The sequence below is a fragment of the Hemitrygon akajei genome, unplaced genomic scaffold (assembly GCF_048418815.1).
Source record: "Hemitrygon akajei unplaced genomic scaffold, sHemAka1.3 Scf000053, whole genome shotgun sequence".
NCBI lineage: Eukaryota > Metazoa > Chordata > Chondrichthyes > Myliobatiformes > Dasyatidae > Hemitrygon > Hemitrygon akajei.
The window spans coordinates 779,191-799,562 of NW_027331939.1; the positions used below are offsets into that span (position 1 = coordinate 779,191).

At 44.1% G+C, this 20,372-nt stretch overlaps 1 protein-coding gene and 1 long non-coding RNA gene across 2 annotated transcripts in view; both read left to right on the forward strand.

Moving 5' to 3' along the window:
- LOC140721243 (uncharacterized) overlaps positions 1-20,372 on the forward strand; it is a 219,605-nt gene that overhangs the window by 162,427 nt on the left and 36,806 nt on the right. The window lies entirely within an intron of this gene.
- LOC140721259 (NACHT, LRR and PYD domains-containing protein 3-like) lies at positions 184-18,523 on the forward strand. Its single transcript, XM_073036109.1, has 10 exons — positions 184-188; positions 1,458-1,548; positions 3,711-3,882; positions 3,978-4,043; positions 11,750-11,843; positions 12,150-13,487; positions 16,894-16,980; positions 17,136-17,306; positions 17,462-17,629; positions 17,794-18,523. Exons 1-10 carry the CDS (start codon positions 184-186, stop codon positions 17,894-17,896), a joined length of 2,295 nt encoding a protein of 764 aa, XP_072892210.1. The 3' UTR covers positions 17,897-18,523.

The following is a 20,372-nucleotide window of genomic DNA, read 5'->3' on the forward strand; positions in this document are numbered from 1 at the left end:
TTCTCCTTTTTATATTCGTAGAGCCAGAGACTACAATCTCTGACCGCCTGGCACAGGGGGACGAATATCAACTGTACCAACTGACAAAGTTCTACAGGGACAGACTGGAACAAGCGAATGAAGAAAGGGTTGAAAGACTCAGCAGGATGTTGGAAATGGAGGGACATTTCAGTGCACAAGAAAATGAGGTGAGTGTATCTAGTGTATTGTCACAGAACTGCAGCTTTCTCAGGGAATTGTGAACAAAATTAATCTCCTACATATTTTAGGAGCTCAATTTGGTAATGGAGACTCTCATATCTGAATTGTCTCCAGCATATCGGGCTACTGCTGTAAAAGATTGTTCAGGTGGGAAGCACTGGGAAATATAGGCTGAACGTCGGCTTTCCTATTTACACCTGCTGTATTTGTGTGATATAAGAGCAGTGACTGCATGTCTGCTCTGTTGGCCAGGGATAAAATCTAAAATGATTTTTTCATCTTATCGGAACAGTTGGTCAAACTCATCTGATGTATATCTCAGATTGTAAACTGGGCCAATTGGCAACACTGCAATTACTGAGGGAGCGAAACTTGTTAAACACACCTGCTCTGGTTTCCAAATGAGATCCTAAACAAATGCCTGGCTGAATGTTCTCGTGTTATAGGAAAGTACAGCATAGAAATAAGCTCTTTGGCCCATCTAGTTCTCGCTGGACAATTTAAACAGCCTGCTTTCTTCGGACTGTACAAGGACTGTAGCCCTCTGTATCCCTGCCTTTCATGTATCTATCAAAACCTTTCTCAACAATTGTAATCGAACTTGCTTGCCGTACTTGCACTGTAGGCTTTTTCCACATACTTACAAATCCCACAATAAAGAACATACCCTTTATGTTCTCCTTAAGCTTTTCACCTTTCACTTTAAACGATGACTTCTTGTTGTAGTGCCCCCAATCTAAGTGAAGAAAAACTGCAAGTATTTACCCGATCTCTCCCCTTCATGAGTTTGCGTGCCTCTATCAAATCTCCACTCAATCTTCTACGTACCAAGGAATAAAGTCGTAATCTATTCAATCTTTCCTTATAACTCAGATCACGGTGTCACCAAGCAAAGTCCTTGTAAATTGTTTCTGTACTCTTTCAACCATATTTACACCTTTCCTGTCGGTAAGTCATCACAACTGCACACAAAATCCCATACTAGGCGTCACCAACTTCTTACACAGCTTCAAGTTGATATCCCAGCTACTGCACACAATATTTTCATTTATGGAGGCAAATGTGCCAAAAACATTCTTATCGATTCTTTATGAGCTGCCACTTTCGATGAATTATGGAGATGTATTCATAATTTCCTTTGTACCATTACACTCTTCGTAGTCCAACCAGTCACTGTGCAAGACCTAGCACAGATGGTTCTCCCGAAGTGCAACACATCGCAATTTTGCCATTAATTTGCATCTGCCCATTTTCAGAACATATCCCGCTGCAAGCAATGATAGAATTCCTCGCAGTCCACTGCACCCACCCCCAATCAATGTGTCATCCTCAAAGTCGCTCATTCAGGTAACCACATTATTATCCAGTTCGTTGATACAGATGAGAAACAACAGACCAAGCACCGATCCCTGCGGCACACCACTAGTCAGAGGCCGCCAGTCGGAGATGTAACCATATGCTGCCACTCGCTGGCTTCTAAACTGCCGTGCTAAGGTCCATGAAGACAAGATCCACTGTCTCGTCTTCAGCAGCCTTCCTGATAACTGCCTCGAAATACTGTATGGCGTTGGTTAGACACGAGCTACCACGCAGAAAGATGAAATTTCATGACCGCAGGAATCACGATTCTTTCTTTCCTAAAAGGGCAGAAAACGGAAAAAAGGGGAAATAGAAATCTGCTGACAAGCTGAATATCTAATTACAGAGAGACTGGCGCACACCATTTCAGGTCCCTCTCCATGGACCTCACAAGTAGTGATGGTAAAGTCCTAGATCTGACCTATACAGCCAAAAGTAGCATGAGATAATTATATGTGTTACGCACGCCAGTCACACGGCTCTCAATGAGATTCATTGGCGCTGTCTGTAATATCTCACACTGGCATTATCCAGAGGCCTTTGCTCCGGCAAGAGAAGTAATACGTAAATATAAATAAGACCGAAAGATATATGGGCAGAATTAGGCCACTTGGCCCATCAAGACTGCTACTCCTTTTCATCATGGCTGATCTAATTTTACTCCACCCCAGTCTCCAGCCATCTTTATCATTATTAGCTAGATTATTTACTTATTCCATCTTTACCGACCGAGTCGTATCTTACAACCGGTTCTCTCCAGGGTCTTCTGTCTTCCTCTTACGCCGAAGAAAGGACCCAGATCACATTCCAAAGCATCTTTCATCTCTCTCCATAACCATAACTCTGCTTCTACCGAAAGGCCAGTACGTTAGCAGTGAATCCTTTCCCAGGGTGTTACATATTTCTGAAGAAACTCTGTTAATCTCCTTTACATTATTAGTTAGCTTACCTTCATATTTCATATTCCTGTCCTTACAGCTTTGTAGTTGTCTTCTGATGGTTTGTAAAAGCTTCGCAGTTCTCTAGTTTTCCTCTGGTTCTCCTTTGCTTTAGAGTTTGCTTTGGCTTCCGCGTCAGCTTATCCTCCGTTTAAATTAATTCTTCATCTTTGGGATAATCTATCCTGTGCTTCTGAGGCGATCTCAGAAACTCCAGCCATTCCACCTCTGCTGCCATCCCTGCTGGTGTCCTCTTCCAATTTAACTTTTGTCAGCTCCTCTCTCATGCCTTTGTATTTCCATTCATTCCACTGTAAAACCGATGCATCTATCTCTACCGTCTCCCCCTCAATCTGCACGATGAGATCTATCATATTATGATCAATGACACTTCAGGGTTCCTTTAACTTAAACTCCAAAGTCAAATCTGTCCCAACACGAAACTTATTTCCGATACAGGGCTCAACCGCATGCTGCTGTCAAAAGCCACCTCGTAGGCATTCTACAAATGTTCTCTGTTGGGATACAGCACCAACCTGATTTTCAAAACTACCTGCATAATGAAATACTTCATAATTATTTTAAAACTGATTTTTTATTTGCATGTCATTTCTATCTCCCATTGTAATTTGTAGCTCACATCTTATCTACTGTTCGGACCACAGTACATAACTTCCATCAGGATCGTTTTACCTTTCCCGTTTCATAACTCTACTCACAGGGTTCTACATCATCCTATTCAATGTCACCTCTTTCTAGGATTTGTTTACCAACGGAGCCCAACTTATCGCTCCGCCTAACTAGCTGTTCTTTTGATACTATATTCATCCTTGGATGTATGCACCCAAATATGATCTTCTTTCAGTGATGCCCGCCGTCCAGATTTTTCTCTCTCGGTCTACCCAACCTTCTGTCCTGGTTCTCACATCTTGTTGATGTATTATTGCACATTGACAGTCGAGGAAATTAATCAAGTTGCATCTACTGCTGGGTGTCATTTAATCCTAATTCATGCACAATATTGATTTAGAATTTCCTTCAGTTTCTGTTTCCCTGTTAATGACAATCCAGAGATTTACTGAGAGGATGCGGCGTCAGCCCAGTAACTGCGGCTGTTCTAAAGCCACCGGGGCAATGACCACATATTTTGCTCCACATTCCCCATGTTTTTTCTGTCTGCCACGCAATAAAGCCATTGTTTCTATATTATAGAATGTCACTGAACTGACAGAGAAGGGAAAGCGGGCGGAGAGTTCCGCACTCTTCCTCAGTTTGGTGATGGGCAAAGGATGCCGGATCCAGAGGGCGCTGTGGGACTCCTTTGTGAAAATGAGGACCGAGTTACCGAAGTTGGACAAAATACTAAAGGAAATACAGAAGTTCGGTATGTTAAATTCACGCACTGAGCACAAAGTCTCATTGAAAGAAAGAGTTTTTCTTATGTTAGCATAGTTCTCATTTTTCTTTTGATTTAACCAGGGCTTGATCCGCAGAAATACATGGACATCACCCAAGGGTTACCTGAGTTACCTCCTCAACTGAGAGGTGAGTGATAAATGCACAGTTCAAACCACATCTCAAAAGTTTGACTGTGCCTTGGCAGAAATTACAACCGTAGAACCATAGAACACTACAGCACAGTACAGGCCCTTCAGCCCTCCATGTTGTGCCGACCCACATAATCCTTAAAAAAGTACTAAATCCACACTACCCGATAACTCTCCATTTTCTTTCATCCATGTGCTGTCCAAGAGCCTATTAAACATCCCTAATATTTTAGCCTCCGCCACCATCCCTGGCAAGTCATTCCAGGCACTCACAACCCTCTGTGTAAAAAACTTACCCCTGATGTCTCCCCTAAACTTCCCTCCCTTAATTTTGTTCATATGTCCTCTACTGTTTGCTATTGGTGCCCTAGGAAACAGTACTGACTATCCACCCTATCTATGCTTGTCATAATCTTGTAGACCTCTACCAAGTCCCCTCTCATTCTTCTACGCTCCAAATAGAAACGTCGCAGCTCTGCTAACCTTGCGTCATAAGACTTGTTCTCCAAACCAGGCATCATCCTGGTAAATCTCCTCTGCACCCTCTCCATAGCTTCCTAAAACGAGGTGACCAGAATTAAACACAATATTCTAAGATGGTTTCACCAGTGATTTGTAGAGTTGTAACATGACCCCTCTACTCTTCAACTCAGTCCCCCTGTTAATGAAGCCTAGCATCGCATAGGTCTTCTTAACTACCCTAGCAACCTGTGCAACGACTTTGAGGGATGTATGGATTTGAACCCCAAGGTCCCTGGTCATCCACACTCTTAAGTAACTGACCATTAATCCTGTACTCAGTCTTCTGGTTTGTTCTTCCAAAATGCATCACCTCACACTTGTCCGGATTGAACTCCATCTGGCAATCCATCTGGAACTCCAATTTGGTAATCAAAATTCGGCATAAATTATTTGCGGGTCTCTGCATACAGTTAGCATTCAGAGAATCTCTCGTTGGAGCCAAAATGTTGCAATCTATTTTTCCACTAATCCAGTTGTTCCAGTTCGTGAAGCCATTCCTCCTGATCCAACGCACTGGGAATCCCCACACTCCCCAGGCGGCTCTTGGTAGATTGGATCATCCAATGCAGGTGACTTACCTGACGGTAGACCTTTTAGATTCGAAAACACCATGTCTTCATAATAGCACTCAATTCTGCACCTGACATGCTTAATAATTAGGCATACTGCTGGACTCTTCCATGTTAACACCGACAGAAATTATCTGTTGAGTTTGCCCACATTTTCGTTCGTTCTTGTTACTACATCTCCTTTATCACTTTCCAGCAGACTGATATCCATCGTCTCCTTATTTTACTATTCATATAACTTTTGGCGTTTTCTTTGATATTATTGAACATATCCTTATATTTCCTGCGCATTTATGTGTACATCTTGGAGCATAGTTAATAGGCCTATCACAGTAGCCTCCAGACAGTATATTCGAGGCACGAGTCTGTGGTTTGAAAAATAACCCCACCCACATTTTCTATGAATTTACCCCTTCTCAACTTATCTAAGTGACCTCTGGTATTAGATATTTCAGTCCTGGGTAAAAACATACTGAGTGTCTACTCTAAGTTGGCCGCCATAAACTTTATACTCCTCCATTGTATCTCTCCTCAACGTCCAGAGTAAACAAGATACTTGAATCCAGCAGCATCCTGATGAATCAATCCTGCGCCCTCTCCAACCCTTTCAAAGGTCCGACTAAAGGACTGAATGCAAGACTCCAGATGCGGGCTAAGAACTTAAGACCCAGTAGCGGGATCAGCCCAAGCGGCTCATCAAAATTGTTCCGCAAATCCTCTAATACCCACTGTCCTGCCCTCTCACAGTACATTTTGAAGCCTTCACCAGTTAGGAACTATCAAACTGCATTTTAAATATAACCAAACGACTTGTCCTTCAGAGGCGCTCTATGAGAATAATTTCACACAAATTCACCTCCTCTTCTCTCATAAAAAGGGGCAAGGAGGTGGATCTGTGAAATTCTGCGGCTTTCTCCTTTGGCCCCAGACTCCTCCACTATATGACACACCCTCTGCATACCCACTCTATATGGGCCTTTAAGATTCGATCGGTTTCAATGAGAACCACTTCATTCCAAACCCCACCATTTCCCAACTCCCACCCCACCTTAGTCTGCTAAACTCCAGCAACAAAACGCTCTTCATACGATAAGACTTTCATTCCCTGGATAATTTTTGTGAACCCTCGCTCCAATAGCAGTACAGCATTCTTTAAAAAATCTGAACTTGATCCCAGTTTTGTAAATAATTTACACCTCATTCCTTTTACCAAATTGCATGACTGTACACCTTCCTACGCTGTATTTCACCTGCCACTTCCTTGTCCATTCTCTGAATCGGTCTAATTCCTCCTACAGTCTGAACTACAAACTGGACCACACGGGCCTGACATTGAAAGGCGGATTCTCTGCTTGACATGAGTTTTGTAAAGCTGCAAAACAACTTCCCAACTGAGATCCTGAACTAATACAGACAAGCACGTGACTTGTCTTCCTATCCACTCTATCTGTCTATCCATATCGATACAGGTGCGTGTATGCGTGTGCGCATGCGTACATGCATCAGATCCCACAGTGGATCGCCGTGGAACATCACTGGTCAAGGAACAAGGAATCCTGCCAGAATAAATTATAATTAGCATTAGTATCTGTCTTCCACAGAGAAGACAATAATGAATCCAATAAGCCAATCCTACACAGTTCCCAAGCGTGTTATTTTCTGAATGCGACTCCCAGGCTTGACATTCTCAAACGCACTAACAAAATCGCAATAGACAATACCGACTTTGTCGCCTCATAGAAGAACTCGAACAAGTTACCAAGACCCTGCATTCACCCCGCCTCAAACAGTGCTATTTAATCCAAACGCAGGTCAAACATTTGCTTTCCACGTACTCTCATGAGTCTAAAAATAGAAAAGTCTGAAAATATGTACACCAGTCTCAAGAGCAGCTTTTATTCTGCATTCCTTACACTAATGAATAGCCACATATTATTTTATAATGGGCTGTTCAATATAATAAATTTATGTTATATATAAAATTATAATATCATGCATCTCGGCAATAAATAACACTCACTAGATAACTGCCATATACCTACAGATTGAGCAGTAAGGATGCTGAAAGGGTATGAAAGGATTTAAAGAACATCTGACAATAGATGCTATAACTGTAAATTAATCTCAGAGGAGAAGCACAAAAATTCATGTTGTTATATTGACTAGGAAAAAAATTGGTTCTATCTCACATTTAAACTTAATGGAATATGTGTAAGGTAGAGATAATACGTGTGAAATTTCGATCCTATCGGCTGAGGCATTGGCGTACTGTAATCACGTTATCAATTAAGACAGAACAAACACCGGCGTCAAAATACACGAAAATATGTTCCAAGGTGACCAACTAAACCCACAATAGTTTTGTCTAACTTTAATCCCGCTCTCTTTACTGAGCAGGACAAAAATAGGGTCTCAAGTTAAAAAATAAATAGATAAGTTACCCCTTGACAAACGTGCCAGGCATGGCTGATTTGAAATTATACGCTCCTTCTTCAGGAAAGCTGAAAGAATTAATTCCAATAATAGCAGCACCCACAAAATGTTGCAGGAACCCAATAGGCCAGACATCATCTATGGAAGCGAGTAAACAGTTGGCTTTTCGGCCGAGACCCTTCATCAGAACTAGAAAAGAAGTGGGAAAAGTAGGATACGAAGTTGAGAGAACCGGAGGAAGAAGTTGAAGTTGGCAGATGGTAGATGAAAATGGGAAAGGAAAAGATGATGAAGTGAAAAGCTAGGAACTTGTGTTTGTGGACTGGAAAAGGGGAAACCTGATGGGAGAGGACAGAAGAAAGGGAATAGGCAGGAGCACCAGAGGGATATGATGGACGGGTCATGAGATACGGTGAGATAGGGAAACAGGACTGGGGAATAGTGAAGGGAGGAGGGAGGCAATTACCGGAAGTTTGAGAAATAAGTATTCATGCCTTCAGGACGAACGCCAGCCGACGTAAACTAAGGTTTTGCTCCTCCACCATAAGGCATGGCTTCAGCGTAGCAGTAGTGGAGGACGGAAATGGGAAGCGGAATTGAAATGGTTGGCTACAGGGAGATCCCACTTTTTCTAGTGGACGGACTTAGGTGCTTGGTGAAACGGTGTATAAAAGGCCACACCAGGAGCATTGGATACCCCAAAAGACTCGCAGCAAAGGGGCGCCTCACCTGGAAGAACAAGTTGGGACCCAGAATGTTAATGAGAGAGGAGATGCGGCAGTAGGTGTGCCACTTGTTCCATTGTAAGGTTAATTACCGGGAGGTTAATCAGTGAGGAAGGACGAGTGGACAAGGAAGTCGCATAGGGCGCAATCTCTGCAGAAAGTGGAAATTGGGGGCGGGGCCTGGTGTAGGGAAAAAACGTGCTTAGTGGTGGTAACACGTTCGAGACAGCGGATCTTACAGAGAATTATGTGATGGATGTGAAGACTGCTGAGGTGGTAGGTGAGGACAAGAAGACGTCTATCCCTGATGTGGCAGTGTCAGGATGGAGTGAGGCCAGTTGAGCGCGACTTGGTAGAGATGCGGGTTAGGGCCCCGTTAAATGGGAGGAAGGAAAGCCCCTTTCTTTAATGAAGGATCCTCGTGTTCGGCACTGTAAATAGTAGAACTATTTTCCGAAGATACAAACTTAAACTTCGGACTAGATAGGTGGAGAATATTAAATATAAGGGAAGGTGCAACGGAGCTGTTAGAACATAATACCGAGCTTCACGATACAACAAAACCGATTGGTGAATATGAAATATGTAAATATTTGGGATATCAAGAAGCATAGATTGTCGTGTGGCAAAGGGAAATCTTGCGACATAATTTACTTCAACGCTGAAGAAAATCTGTCAAAGAGAGTTCAATGGTGAAAATATAACGAATCCAGTAAACACTTCAGCTGTACCCTTATTAACGCATTGTGTTAATAGTGCGGGTCTGTGGTGGCCAGTACTGTCATGTTTGCTGTTGTGTGCTGGGACAGCAGGCTGAGGGTAGCAGACATCAACAGAATCAACAAGCTCATTCGTAAGGCCAGTGATGTTGTGGGGGTGGAACTGGACTCTCTGACGGTGGTGTCTGAAAAGAGGATTCTGTTTTAGGCACAGGAGTACATTCAGACAGAGACTCATACCACCGAGATGTAACACTGAGCGTCATAGGAAGTCATTGCTTCCTGTGGCCATCAAACTTTACAACTCCTCCCTCGGAGTGTCAGACACCCTGAGCCAATAGCTGGTCCTGGACTTATTTTTCCACTTGGCATAATTTAGCTATTATTATTTAATTATTTATGGTTTTATATTGCTATAATTCTACACTATTCTTGGTTGCTGCGACTGTAACGAAACCCAATTTCCCTCGGGATCAATAAAGTATGTCTGTCTATGTAGACAGAATATCCATGTCCAAAATCGATCTGGAACATTTCCGAAGTAAGATAAGAACAGAAGTAACACAATTTAGAAACCACCATGCGCACACGTACTAACGTAGATTAACACGGGCTAGGACAGTATGAGGCAGAAGAGGAACCGACAGAAAAACACAGTTAGATTAAAAAAAATTGAGAATCAGAATCCGGTTCAATATCATCAGCATATTTTGTGAAGCACTCCATACAAGTGCGTGCAATTCTGTTAAGAAGTACACATCACTGATCGTAAATGAAAGCACACCCATAAAAGTGAATAAATTACCTCTATCGAAGTGAGAGTTAATCAATGAATCTCCATGGAAACATTCCCACGATCTGGACATACGAGTTATCGACAAGGAAGCACTGAAGGCCCATCTCAGAGTTGGAGGCATTTTCTGAGAAACAGAGGGGATCGCTGTTGGCAATACAGAACCAGGTGGTTAACACAAATAAGTTTCATAAGTAATTGATAAAAGACCATCAAGTTCAAAATGATAAATGTCGGAAATTCCAGAAAAAAACAGAAACAATCCAACAGATTACACTATGCTGCAGCAGTATTTTTAACAACAACAACAACAACAACAACAACAACAACAAATTATAGTGATAATAATAATGACAATAATAACAAAACAGAAACGGAAATCAATGAGTGAGAAACACCATAAATGTGCTGAGTTAAAAGGAGAAATTGAAAGACTATGGAACATGAACAGTGTATACATAGTCCAGATGCCAATAACTTTATCTAGTATCGTCCAAAGTCACGACAACATAGTTTTAAACAATCAGGCATGCATAGCAATAACTATGTATATCTCCAGAAAGCGCCAATAGTAAACATCACTAAAATAGTCCAAAGGTTCTTTACGATTGATAAGTGAGCCTAATTGGCTATGCCCACACCCCAGATTTTACTAGGGTGAGCCACGAAAATAAAAATTATATTAAGAGCAATGATAACAATAATGACATAAATAATAATAATGCTATTATTATAATCATTATTATTAATTTTAAGCACTTTTCATACACATTTTGTAGTTGAAACTGAATTACAATGGAATAAACTACAAACAAGAAAATAAAAGGAAAAATTTTGTTAGTGTGAAAAATAAACGTTTGGAGCTGGTGTTTAAAAGTGACAGCTGAGTCAGCATCCCTCACACATCAAGTGCAAATGTTTTAGGTGCTCGAGTTGTATTCATGCTTTGAAGTGTTTTCCACAATACTACTTTTAAGTGTTGAATTCTACAGCTCAGGAGCTTAGTTCAAAAAAATGAAAACTGTCCTGTCGATTATTCTTCTGCTTTCTGCCTTATTGTCTGCCTGCACTGCATTGTATTGCCAACTGCAACACTGTTTCCCTGAACTTTTCCGTTTCGTTCTTCCTTGTACAGCCTCAATACACAGCTGTGATGAACTGATCGCTATGGATGACAGACAAAAATCTTTAACATTATATCTTGGTGCATGTGTCAATAATAAACCGATTTAGAGTTTGATAGTTGTCAATATAGACCGCCTCAGATGCCTGTTGCCAGACCGATCAGTAGCAGTTGCCAAGACTTCACCGCAAACATGACGTACATCACTGAGATACTTGTTGACATTCCCATTTCCGCAGATTCTCTTCCATATTTCTTCTCTTCCTCCGTCTCTGCAAGTGAAAACGACTGATTTTCTGACTTGTAATTCAGATGGATTTTCGATTCAAAACTTCCCTGTGAATCTCTCCACAGATGCTGCCCTAAGAGTATTTCACGCATATTTTGCTCCTGTTTTAATGTAAGAGCGGTGAACACCTGTGACTCCCCAGTGTGCAACTTTGCTAAATACAGACTGTCCATACGACATCAACATTAACATCAGCTGTCAACATTGAATACAATGTTTTGCATTTTGTGAGATCTTACTGTAATGGTAAACGTGCTTGGAAGCTCAGTCAGGATTGCAAGAGCAAAATCAGGGGAATGTACACCTTCAGCAGTAATTGGTGCCAGAATATGAGCATTGGGTGTTCTCTGGGACATACAGTACTATCAGTTCCAGTGCCTGTGAACAGAATTCTACTTTCTGTCCTAAGAGCCATGGAAACATTGAATTAATTCATGTAATCTCAAACAATGAATTATGAAATGCAGTTATAAAGTTCTTTGTTGGTTAGGAAATTTAACATTTTGACGATGTTCTCTATTCCTATTAAAGATGTTCAACAGAAACACAAGGAGACCCTGCGAGGACAAACTGAAACACTGCGAGTGAACACGATCTTGATGACAGAGAAAGTGAAGATTTTCCAGCTGGTTGATCGATACGCTGAGCTCACGGTCATTTCTACTGTTCGAGGTCGGAGACTGGTGGAACATGAGCTGCTGGCAAGAGGCAGAGACCATGAACAATTGAGAGATAAACATCTCCGCGGAGAGCTGGAAAAAATCCGGACTGATCAATTATTCCAGAGCAGCTTTTCCCGGAGTAACTCCAAATCTGGGAGCTCGGCATCGGTGGCCGGAGTACCAGGGATCGGGAAAACAACAATGGTACAAAAGATTGTTTATGACTGGGCCATGGGGAAAATATACCAACAATTTCAATTTGTTTTCAGTTTCAAATTCCGGGATTTTAACTCCATTAACTGTAGAATAAACCTGAGGAAACTGATTCTGGATCAATATCCTTACTTTGGGAATTTTCTGAGAGAGGTCTGGAAGAACCCACAGGGATTGCTTTTTATATTTGATGGCTTGGATGAATTCAAACACAAAATTGATTTTACCGATAGTCGGGGATGTGCAGAATCTCAGGACTCATGCATAGATCCTAAATTCAAGTGCAAGGTGTCTGACATTGTGTGCAGTTTAATCCAGGGCAAGCTGCTCCCAGGGTGTTCAGTGCTGGTGACAACTCGTCCCACTGCGTTACATTTATTGGAAAAAGCAGACATCAGTGTCGCTGCTGAAATCCTGGGATTTGTTGGTGAGGAACGGAAGGAATACTTCAATAGACATTTTGAAGATCAGACAGTGGCAGCAGCTGTTTTTAAACACGTGAAGGAGAACGAGATACTGTACACCATGAGCTACAACCCCTCCTACTGCTGGATCCTCGCTCTGGCACTGGGCCCCTTCTTCACACAAAGAGTCAGGGACCCGCAGCGAGTTCCCAAGACAATTACCCAACTGTATTCCTACTATATTTACAACATCCTGAAAAACCACGGCCGTGAGGTTGAGAACCCCCGTGATGTGTTACTCAGGGTTGGTCAGATGGCCTTCAGAGGAGTGTTTGAGAAGAAGATTGTGTTTACAGATGGAGATTTGACCAACTACAATCTGCAGCCTTCCCAGTTCCTGACTGGGTTTCTGATGGAGCTCTTGGAGAGAGAGGATTCTGCCCGGAGCGTGTTGTACACATTCCCACACCTCACCATCCAAGAGTTTGTAGCTGCACTTGCAAAATTCCTGAATCCACATCCCGGGGATATCCAGAAATTTCTCACTGAAGCCCACAACACGACAGATGGACGATTTGAGGTATTTCTCCGTTTTGTTGCTGGTCTCTCCTCCCCAATGACAGCTGGGTGCCTGCAGGATTTTCTGGGTCCATTTCCTCATGAAACAACCTGCCGGGTGATTGACTGGGTGAAGGAGGAGGTTACACGCCAGAGTGGAAACACGAGGAGTGAAGCTGGTAAAAGGAGGCTCCTGAACACATTGCACTACCTGTTTGAGTCAAATAATCCTGGACTGGCTCAGGCCCCACTGGAATCTTTGGAAACACTTTCACTCCGTGGAGTGACACTGACCCCGGTTGACTGCGCGGTCCTGTCTCACGTCATCGGATTTTGTGAGACAATAAAACACCTCGACCTGGTTCGCTGCCACATTCAGTGTGAAGGAATCCAACGGCTGGGACCCGGGCTGCACAAATGCCAGAACTTGGAGTAACTTGATTTATCTCTCATTCCCAACTGGGAAACTGATCTATTGTGTTGTTTGAATGTGAAAGTATTTGTGGTTATATTTACAGATGGGGTTTTGGTCAACTGTGATCTGAAGTCTTCCCAGATCCTCTCCGGGTTCCTGTTGGACAGATTAGGAGAATGGGCAAGAAAGTGGCAAATGGAATACAATATAGGAAAATGTATGGCCGTGCATTTCGGAAGTAGAAATAAATATGCGCACTATTTTCTAAACGGGGAGAACATCCAGGAACCTGAGAGTCAGAGGGACTTGGGAGTTCTAGTGCAGAACACCCTGAAGTGTAACTTGCAGGTTAAGTCGGTGGTCAGAAAGGCAAATGCCATGTTTGCATTAATTTCAAGATGTCTAGAATACAATAACAAAGATGTGATGCTGAGGCTTTAAGGCACTGGCGAGGTCTCACTTTGAGTATAGTGAACAGGTTTCGTCCCCTCATCTGAGAAAAGGAGAAGGTCCAGAAGAGGTTCACAACGATGATTCCAGGAATGAAAGGGTTATACTGAGAACGTTTAATCGCTCTGGGTTTGTACTCTCTGGAACTGAGAAGGATGAGCAGGAATCTCATTGAAACCTTTTGAATGTTGAGAGGCCTAGACGGACTAGATGTTTCTCATGGCTGGAGAGTCTAGAAAAGAGGGCGCCATTTCAGAACAGAGATGCGGCGAAATTTCTGTAGCCGAAGGGTGGTGAATTTGTGCAATTTGTTGCCACAGGCAGCTTTGAAGAGCAGGTTGTTGGGGGTATTTAAGGCAAAGGTTGATAGGTTCTTGATTGGGCATGGCATCAATGGTTGCGGGGAGAAGGCCGGGAACTGGGGTTGAGGAGGTTATGAGCCAGAGGGCCTAATTCTGCTCCCATGTTCTTATAGTCTTATAGTGTTAAAGTGTAGTGAATCCGATTGTGGAGAATCGTCGCAAATAACCAGGACATCGGCCAGTAATTTCCCAAGGACAAGAGGGTTCCATAGTTCCTTGTAAATCGATGTTGGAGACTTCATCAGATCCATTAACAACAGCTATTGGTTTGATTGTAGTAAATCACTGTCTGTTTCTCGCTGTCATTTTCCATTGACAGTATTCTTTCTCATTGTTACTGACACCCAGACCGAGACTGACTGCAGCTGGTGGATCAGAGCCTCACACCTCCTTCCCAGTGAGGGTCAAGAGACCTTCAGCAGAATGACAGCTATAGAGATACCTCTGAGACTGTCCTTCACCTGCCCTATCCCGCGTGTGACTGTGCTCACTGCCATTTATGCAGCCCCCATGTGGGTATGTTTTCTCCTGACAGCGGGACTCAGTTCAGATTAACTCTTCCCACCCGATCGACCTCTTCAACCCCTTGCACCTATGGGGATCTTTTTCCCTATCCCTATTTCCACTGTGGGATCTTTCTTCCCCAAACTTCTTCCAGCCTTCGGGATCATTCTTCCCCATCCCGCTTCCCTCAATGGGGCCTCTCTTACACATTCCCTCTTCATCCTTTGGGATCTCTCTCCCCCAGCCCCATTCCTCATGTCGGATCACCACTCTCCATCTCCCTTCCTCATAGAAATATATAAAACCTGCGGCACAATACAGGCCCCTCCGCCCACAAAGTTTTGCCGAACACATCCCCGCCTTAGAAATTGTTAGGCTTACCTATAGCCCTCTATTTTTATATGCTCCACGTAGCTATCCAAAAGCCTCTCAAAAGCCCCTATCGTATCTGCCTCCACCACCGTTGCCGGCGGCCCATTTCACGCACTTGCCACTCCGAATAAAAAAAAACTTACACCGATATCTCCTCTCGTGGCAACAATTTCAGTCCTGGGGAAAAAACTGACTATCCACACGATCAATGTCTCTTACCATCTGTATACCTCTATCAGGTCACCTCGCATCCTCCTTCGCTTTAAGGAGAAAAGGCCGAGTTCACTCAAACTATTCTCATACGGCATGCTCCCAATCCAGGCAACAACCTTGTCAATCGCCTCTGCACCCTTTCTATGGTTTCCACGTACTTCCTGTATTGAGGTAGCCAGAACTGACCGCAGTAATCCCAGTGGGATCTGACAAGCATCCTATATAAATGCAACATTACCTCTCGGCTCCTAAATTCAATTCCATGATTGATGAAGGCCAATGCACCGTACGCCTTCTTTACTGCAGAGTCAACCTGCGCAGCTGCTTTGAGCGTCCTATGGACTCGGACACCAAGATCTCTCCGATTTTCCACACTACCAAGAGTCTTACCATGAATACTATATTCTGTCATCTTATTTGACCTACCAAAATGAACAACTTCACACTCATCGGGGTTGAACTCCATCTGCCTCTTCTCAGCCCAGTTCTGCATCCTATCAATGTCCCGCTGTAACCTCTGACAGCGCTCCATACTGTCCACAACACCTCCAACCTTTGTGTCATCAGCAAACTTACTAACGCATCCCTCCACTTCCTCCTCCAGGTCATTTATAAAAATCACGAAGAGTAAGGGTCCTTGAACTGATTCCTAAGGCACTCCACTGGTGACTGACCTCCATGCAGAATATGACCCGTCAACAACCAATCTTTTCCTTCTGTGGGCAAGCCAGTTCTGGATCCACAAAGCAATGTCCCCTTGGATCCCATGTCTCCTTACTTTCTAAATAAGCCTTGCATGGAGTACCTTATCAAATGCCTTACTGAAATCCATATACGCCATATCTACTGCTCTACCTTCTTCAAAGTGTTCAGTCACATCCTCAAAAAATTCAGTCAGGCTGGTAAGGCACGACCTGCCCTTTACAAAGCCATGTTGACTAGATAGATAGATAGATAGATAGATAGATAGATAGATAGATAGATAGATAGATAGATAGATAGATAGATAGATAGATAGATAGATAGATAGATAGATAGATAGATAGATACTTTATATCTATAAATATAAATATAATATAAAAGGATAGATAGACTATTCCTAATCATGTTATACATCTCCAATTGTTCATAAATCCTCAGGTGGGATCTTTTTCCTGTCTCGCTTTTCCTCTGTTCCGCAATCTCCCGTGGTCATTTTCCCATCCACAACTCCTCAACACTTTTCTATCTTTCACCCCTGTCCTTCCGACGCTGTTTCTTCAGGAACTCAATTTCTCACCGTCAGTGAATGAGAGAATTTGGGATGTTTACAAGATCACACCGATAATCTCAATTACCGACAGGGATCTTACCCTGGAGCTGGGCAGTGAGGGACATTGTCAGTGATGGGAATTCCGATCTGTGATTTACTGAAGGATTTAATGTTTCCTGAAATATCCGAGTGAGAGAAACTCCCACAGACCCACGGTTTGAATCATTTGTTTCGTCAATTTTATTCATAAATTTTTCTGTTTGTGTTTAGACTTGGAACGAATGAACTGGGCGATTCAGGAATGAAACTGGTTTCTGCGGCTCTGAGGAACCCGAAATGTAAAATACAGAAACTGTGGTAAGTACCAGACTGTGGGAGATTGTTTATAGTCACGGGCTCTCTGTTACTGAACAATAATGTGATCAGTAATTGTGTCACTGATAAACATTGGGGATTTGTACCGTCTCCTGTCTCTCTGTGTCCTTCACCCTCACTCTCTCTCTCATCGCCAGGCTGTGGGATGTCGGTCTTACAGATTCTGGTGCCAAGGATTTTGCCTCCGCACTCGGTATAAACCGGTCAGTGACGGTGCTGAACCTGAATGATAATAAACTGGGAGATTCAGGAGTGAAACTGGTGTCTTCGGCTCTGAGGAAACGGGCGTGTAAAATACAGAAACTGTGGTAAGTACCAGACTGTGGGAGATTGTGCTTGCAGTCACTGGGTGTCTGACACTGAGCATTAATGTGATCAGTAATTGTGTTACTGATAAACACTGGGGATTTGTCCTGTGTCCTGTCTCTCTGTGTCCTTCACCCTCACGCTCTCTCATCTCCAGGTTGGACAATGCCGGTCTCACAGATTCTGGTGCCGAGGATGTCGTCTCCGCTCTCAGTACAATCCCATCACTGACCGAGCTGTATCTGGCATTAAATTCGCTCACAGACCGTTCTGTACCCGCTCTCCGCCGCCTCATACTGAGCCTCCCGAGTCTGAAGCGATTCCGGTGAGTATTTGTGTTAATATCCAATATGATAAAATATCACCCGTTTCGGGGGTTTTCTGGTGATAGCTGTCTGTGAGTGTTGTTGAAACATTAACCCTAGTCCCCTGTTACTGACACTGTTGTGTAATCTGTTTATTTCATCTTTATTCTTCCATCTCTTTCAGGCTGTGGAGCAATGATTTCAGTCCGACCGGGGAGAAAGAAATGAGATCTCTGCAGGAATCCAGACCCGAACTGAGAGTGTTCCTGACTGAGAGCGATCAGTGAACATCTGAAAGCGTCAGCATTTCCACCCGCGGGATGGCGACAATTTGACTGATTTCCCGCCCTCCCACTTAACGGCCTCCGTCCCCAGTAATGGCCAGGCGCGAGTTTTAATTCTGACGGACCGGGGTAGCGGCCGTGAGCGGTGTGACGTCAGAGGCGATCCCGCAGCCTCTTGTCCAGCAGCGCTGCTTCCGCTGAATGTCCGGGTCCACGTGTCTCCAGAGGGACCCTGGGGAATTGCACAGACAGGAAGAGCCCGGGTGTCGGGACTTGTCTGAGACACTAGAGTCCAGCGGTGATTATCCAGGGAGGGAATCCTTCTGCTGACTTTGCAGAGGACGGTGCATACTGCGGTCTAGCTGATGTCAAATTGATAAATACCTCTGCAGTGACCCTGGATCTGCAACGATCTCGGACATGGCTCTGAAGTGTCATTTAAAAACGATTGGTTTTTCGATTCAGGTGACGGTGAGAACGGGACTGATTACTGAATCTGATAATCGTGGTCAGTTAATTGTGTGTGGCTGTGGGTGAATCGGGAGCAGCTCATTTATTCCAGCACGTGGGTGGTCACATGCTATTTAAATTATATTTCTCATGATGTAACCAATAAACGGCTGCAAGTTCTGTCTGGTTGTCAGAGTTGATTCTTATTTGAGGTTAATATGGCCCCACGCACTCTGTGCACTGCAACAGTGGGTCTAAGATCCTCACGCTGACACAGTAGCATTTCATCATCAGGCAGAGGGATGTCGGTTCCACACAGTCTGGTGCACACGATCTCGCCCCCCACCCAGGACCAACGCCGACACAGCGCTATTCTTGCTCCCCACACATGGGAATTTCCACCAGGTACGGTTTTTCTCCTGCCTCGTCCACATGCGCACTTTTTTGATCCAGCAGAGCTGAGTTAAAAGAAGACAAAAGAGATTAGAAGTGTGTCGACTAATGTCCCGAGTACGAGAGGAATGCGGGACAGATCACCGGCGTTAAACAAGGGGTGACTCTCCCTCTGCACCGCCTTATCGGTGACTCCCAGGGTCAGACACAAGGTGAAGCTCCTTCGAACCTTTCCGTCAAACAATCCCTGGATCAAAACACACAGTGAAGCTTTTTACCACACTATCTCATCAAACATTCTGGGCAGACAAAGATCGAAGCTCCCTTCATACCTCTCATCTCTACCATTGGGACCCCATACGGCGCGTATCCTTGCCCCCTCGCGTAGTCTTTGCACTGTCCCGCGCGCTCTCCTTGCCCCGCCCCCACTCCCCCCACCCGGCGCTCTTCATAGTATTCGACCAGAAACCTATTAGAAAAGAGACTCTCATTGCATTCGGCAATTTAGCTTGAAACTAATGCTCAGGGATACGCCCCCCCACCCCCACGCACACAGACGGAATGAATCTCTGTAGGAGAGGTCACAGCGACGGGAGAGAATTAGAGAGCGAAGCTACTGCACAGACGACGTGGGAGGAATGGCGGGATCGGAATGTCGTAGGAGAGAGGGTGGGCACGGAGAATGTGAGGGGTCGCAGGTGACCCAGAACGAGGGGAGAGAGTGAGGGGAGGGGCAGGGGTGAAAAGGGGCGCTCAGGTGGAAATGAAAACCATAGCTGCTAACTATCACTTTTAATTTCTAGGATCGACAAGTGGCCCAGAATGAAATCAAAGATGGGGATACTGTTGCAATATAGGCCCCCATCCCTTCCAGTCCTCCACCACTCTTCCCATTCGTTTATACGATCCGCACTGAAAACAACACCACATCCTTACCATTCGCCCCCGTTGTCCGAAATACAATTGGGACATGATCCGTTCCCAATTAATTCCGCCGTCTGCCTCCAATGACGCCCATCCCTTCCCATTCACTGCTATCATCTGATCCCCCAATGGATCCGACGCTTTCCATTACTGCGATCCTCTGCATTCCCAATGAGGCTAAGCCTGTCACCATACTGAGAGTTTTAACGTGCAACGTCCTCCGGGGGGCGGGGGAGGTGGTTGGGGTGGAGGAAGAGAGAGAGAGAGAGAGAGAGGAGAGAGAGAGAGAGAGAGAGAGGAGAGGAGAGAGAGAGAGAGAGAGAGAGAGAGAGAGAGAGAGGAGAGAGAGAGAGAGAGGAGAGAGAGAGAGAGAGGAGAGAGAGAGAGAGAGAGAGAGAGAGAGAGAGAGAGAGAGAGGAGAGAGAGAGAGAGGAGAGAGAGAGAGAGAGAGAGAGAGAGAGAGAGAGAGAGAGGAGAGAGGAGAGAGAGGAGAGGAGAGAGAGAGAGAGAGATGTGATTTAAAATGGCCTATTTCTTGATAGGAATAGCTGCTGGGTAGTGACGCTTGGTAGAAGTGGGCACAGGATGAGGGTGTATATATATCTTTATGTATAGTTTATCTATACAGGCACACACATAATGCATATAAAAATATTCACCACCCTTGGAATTTTTCATGTTTTATTAATTTACAACAATGATTCACAGTTGG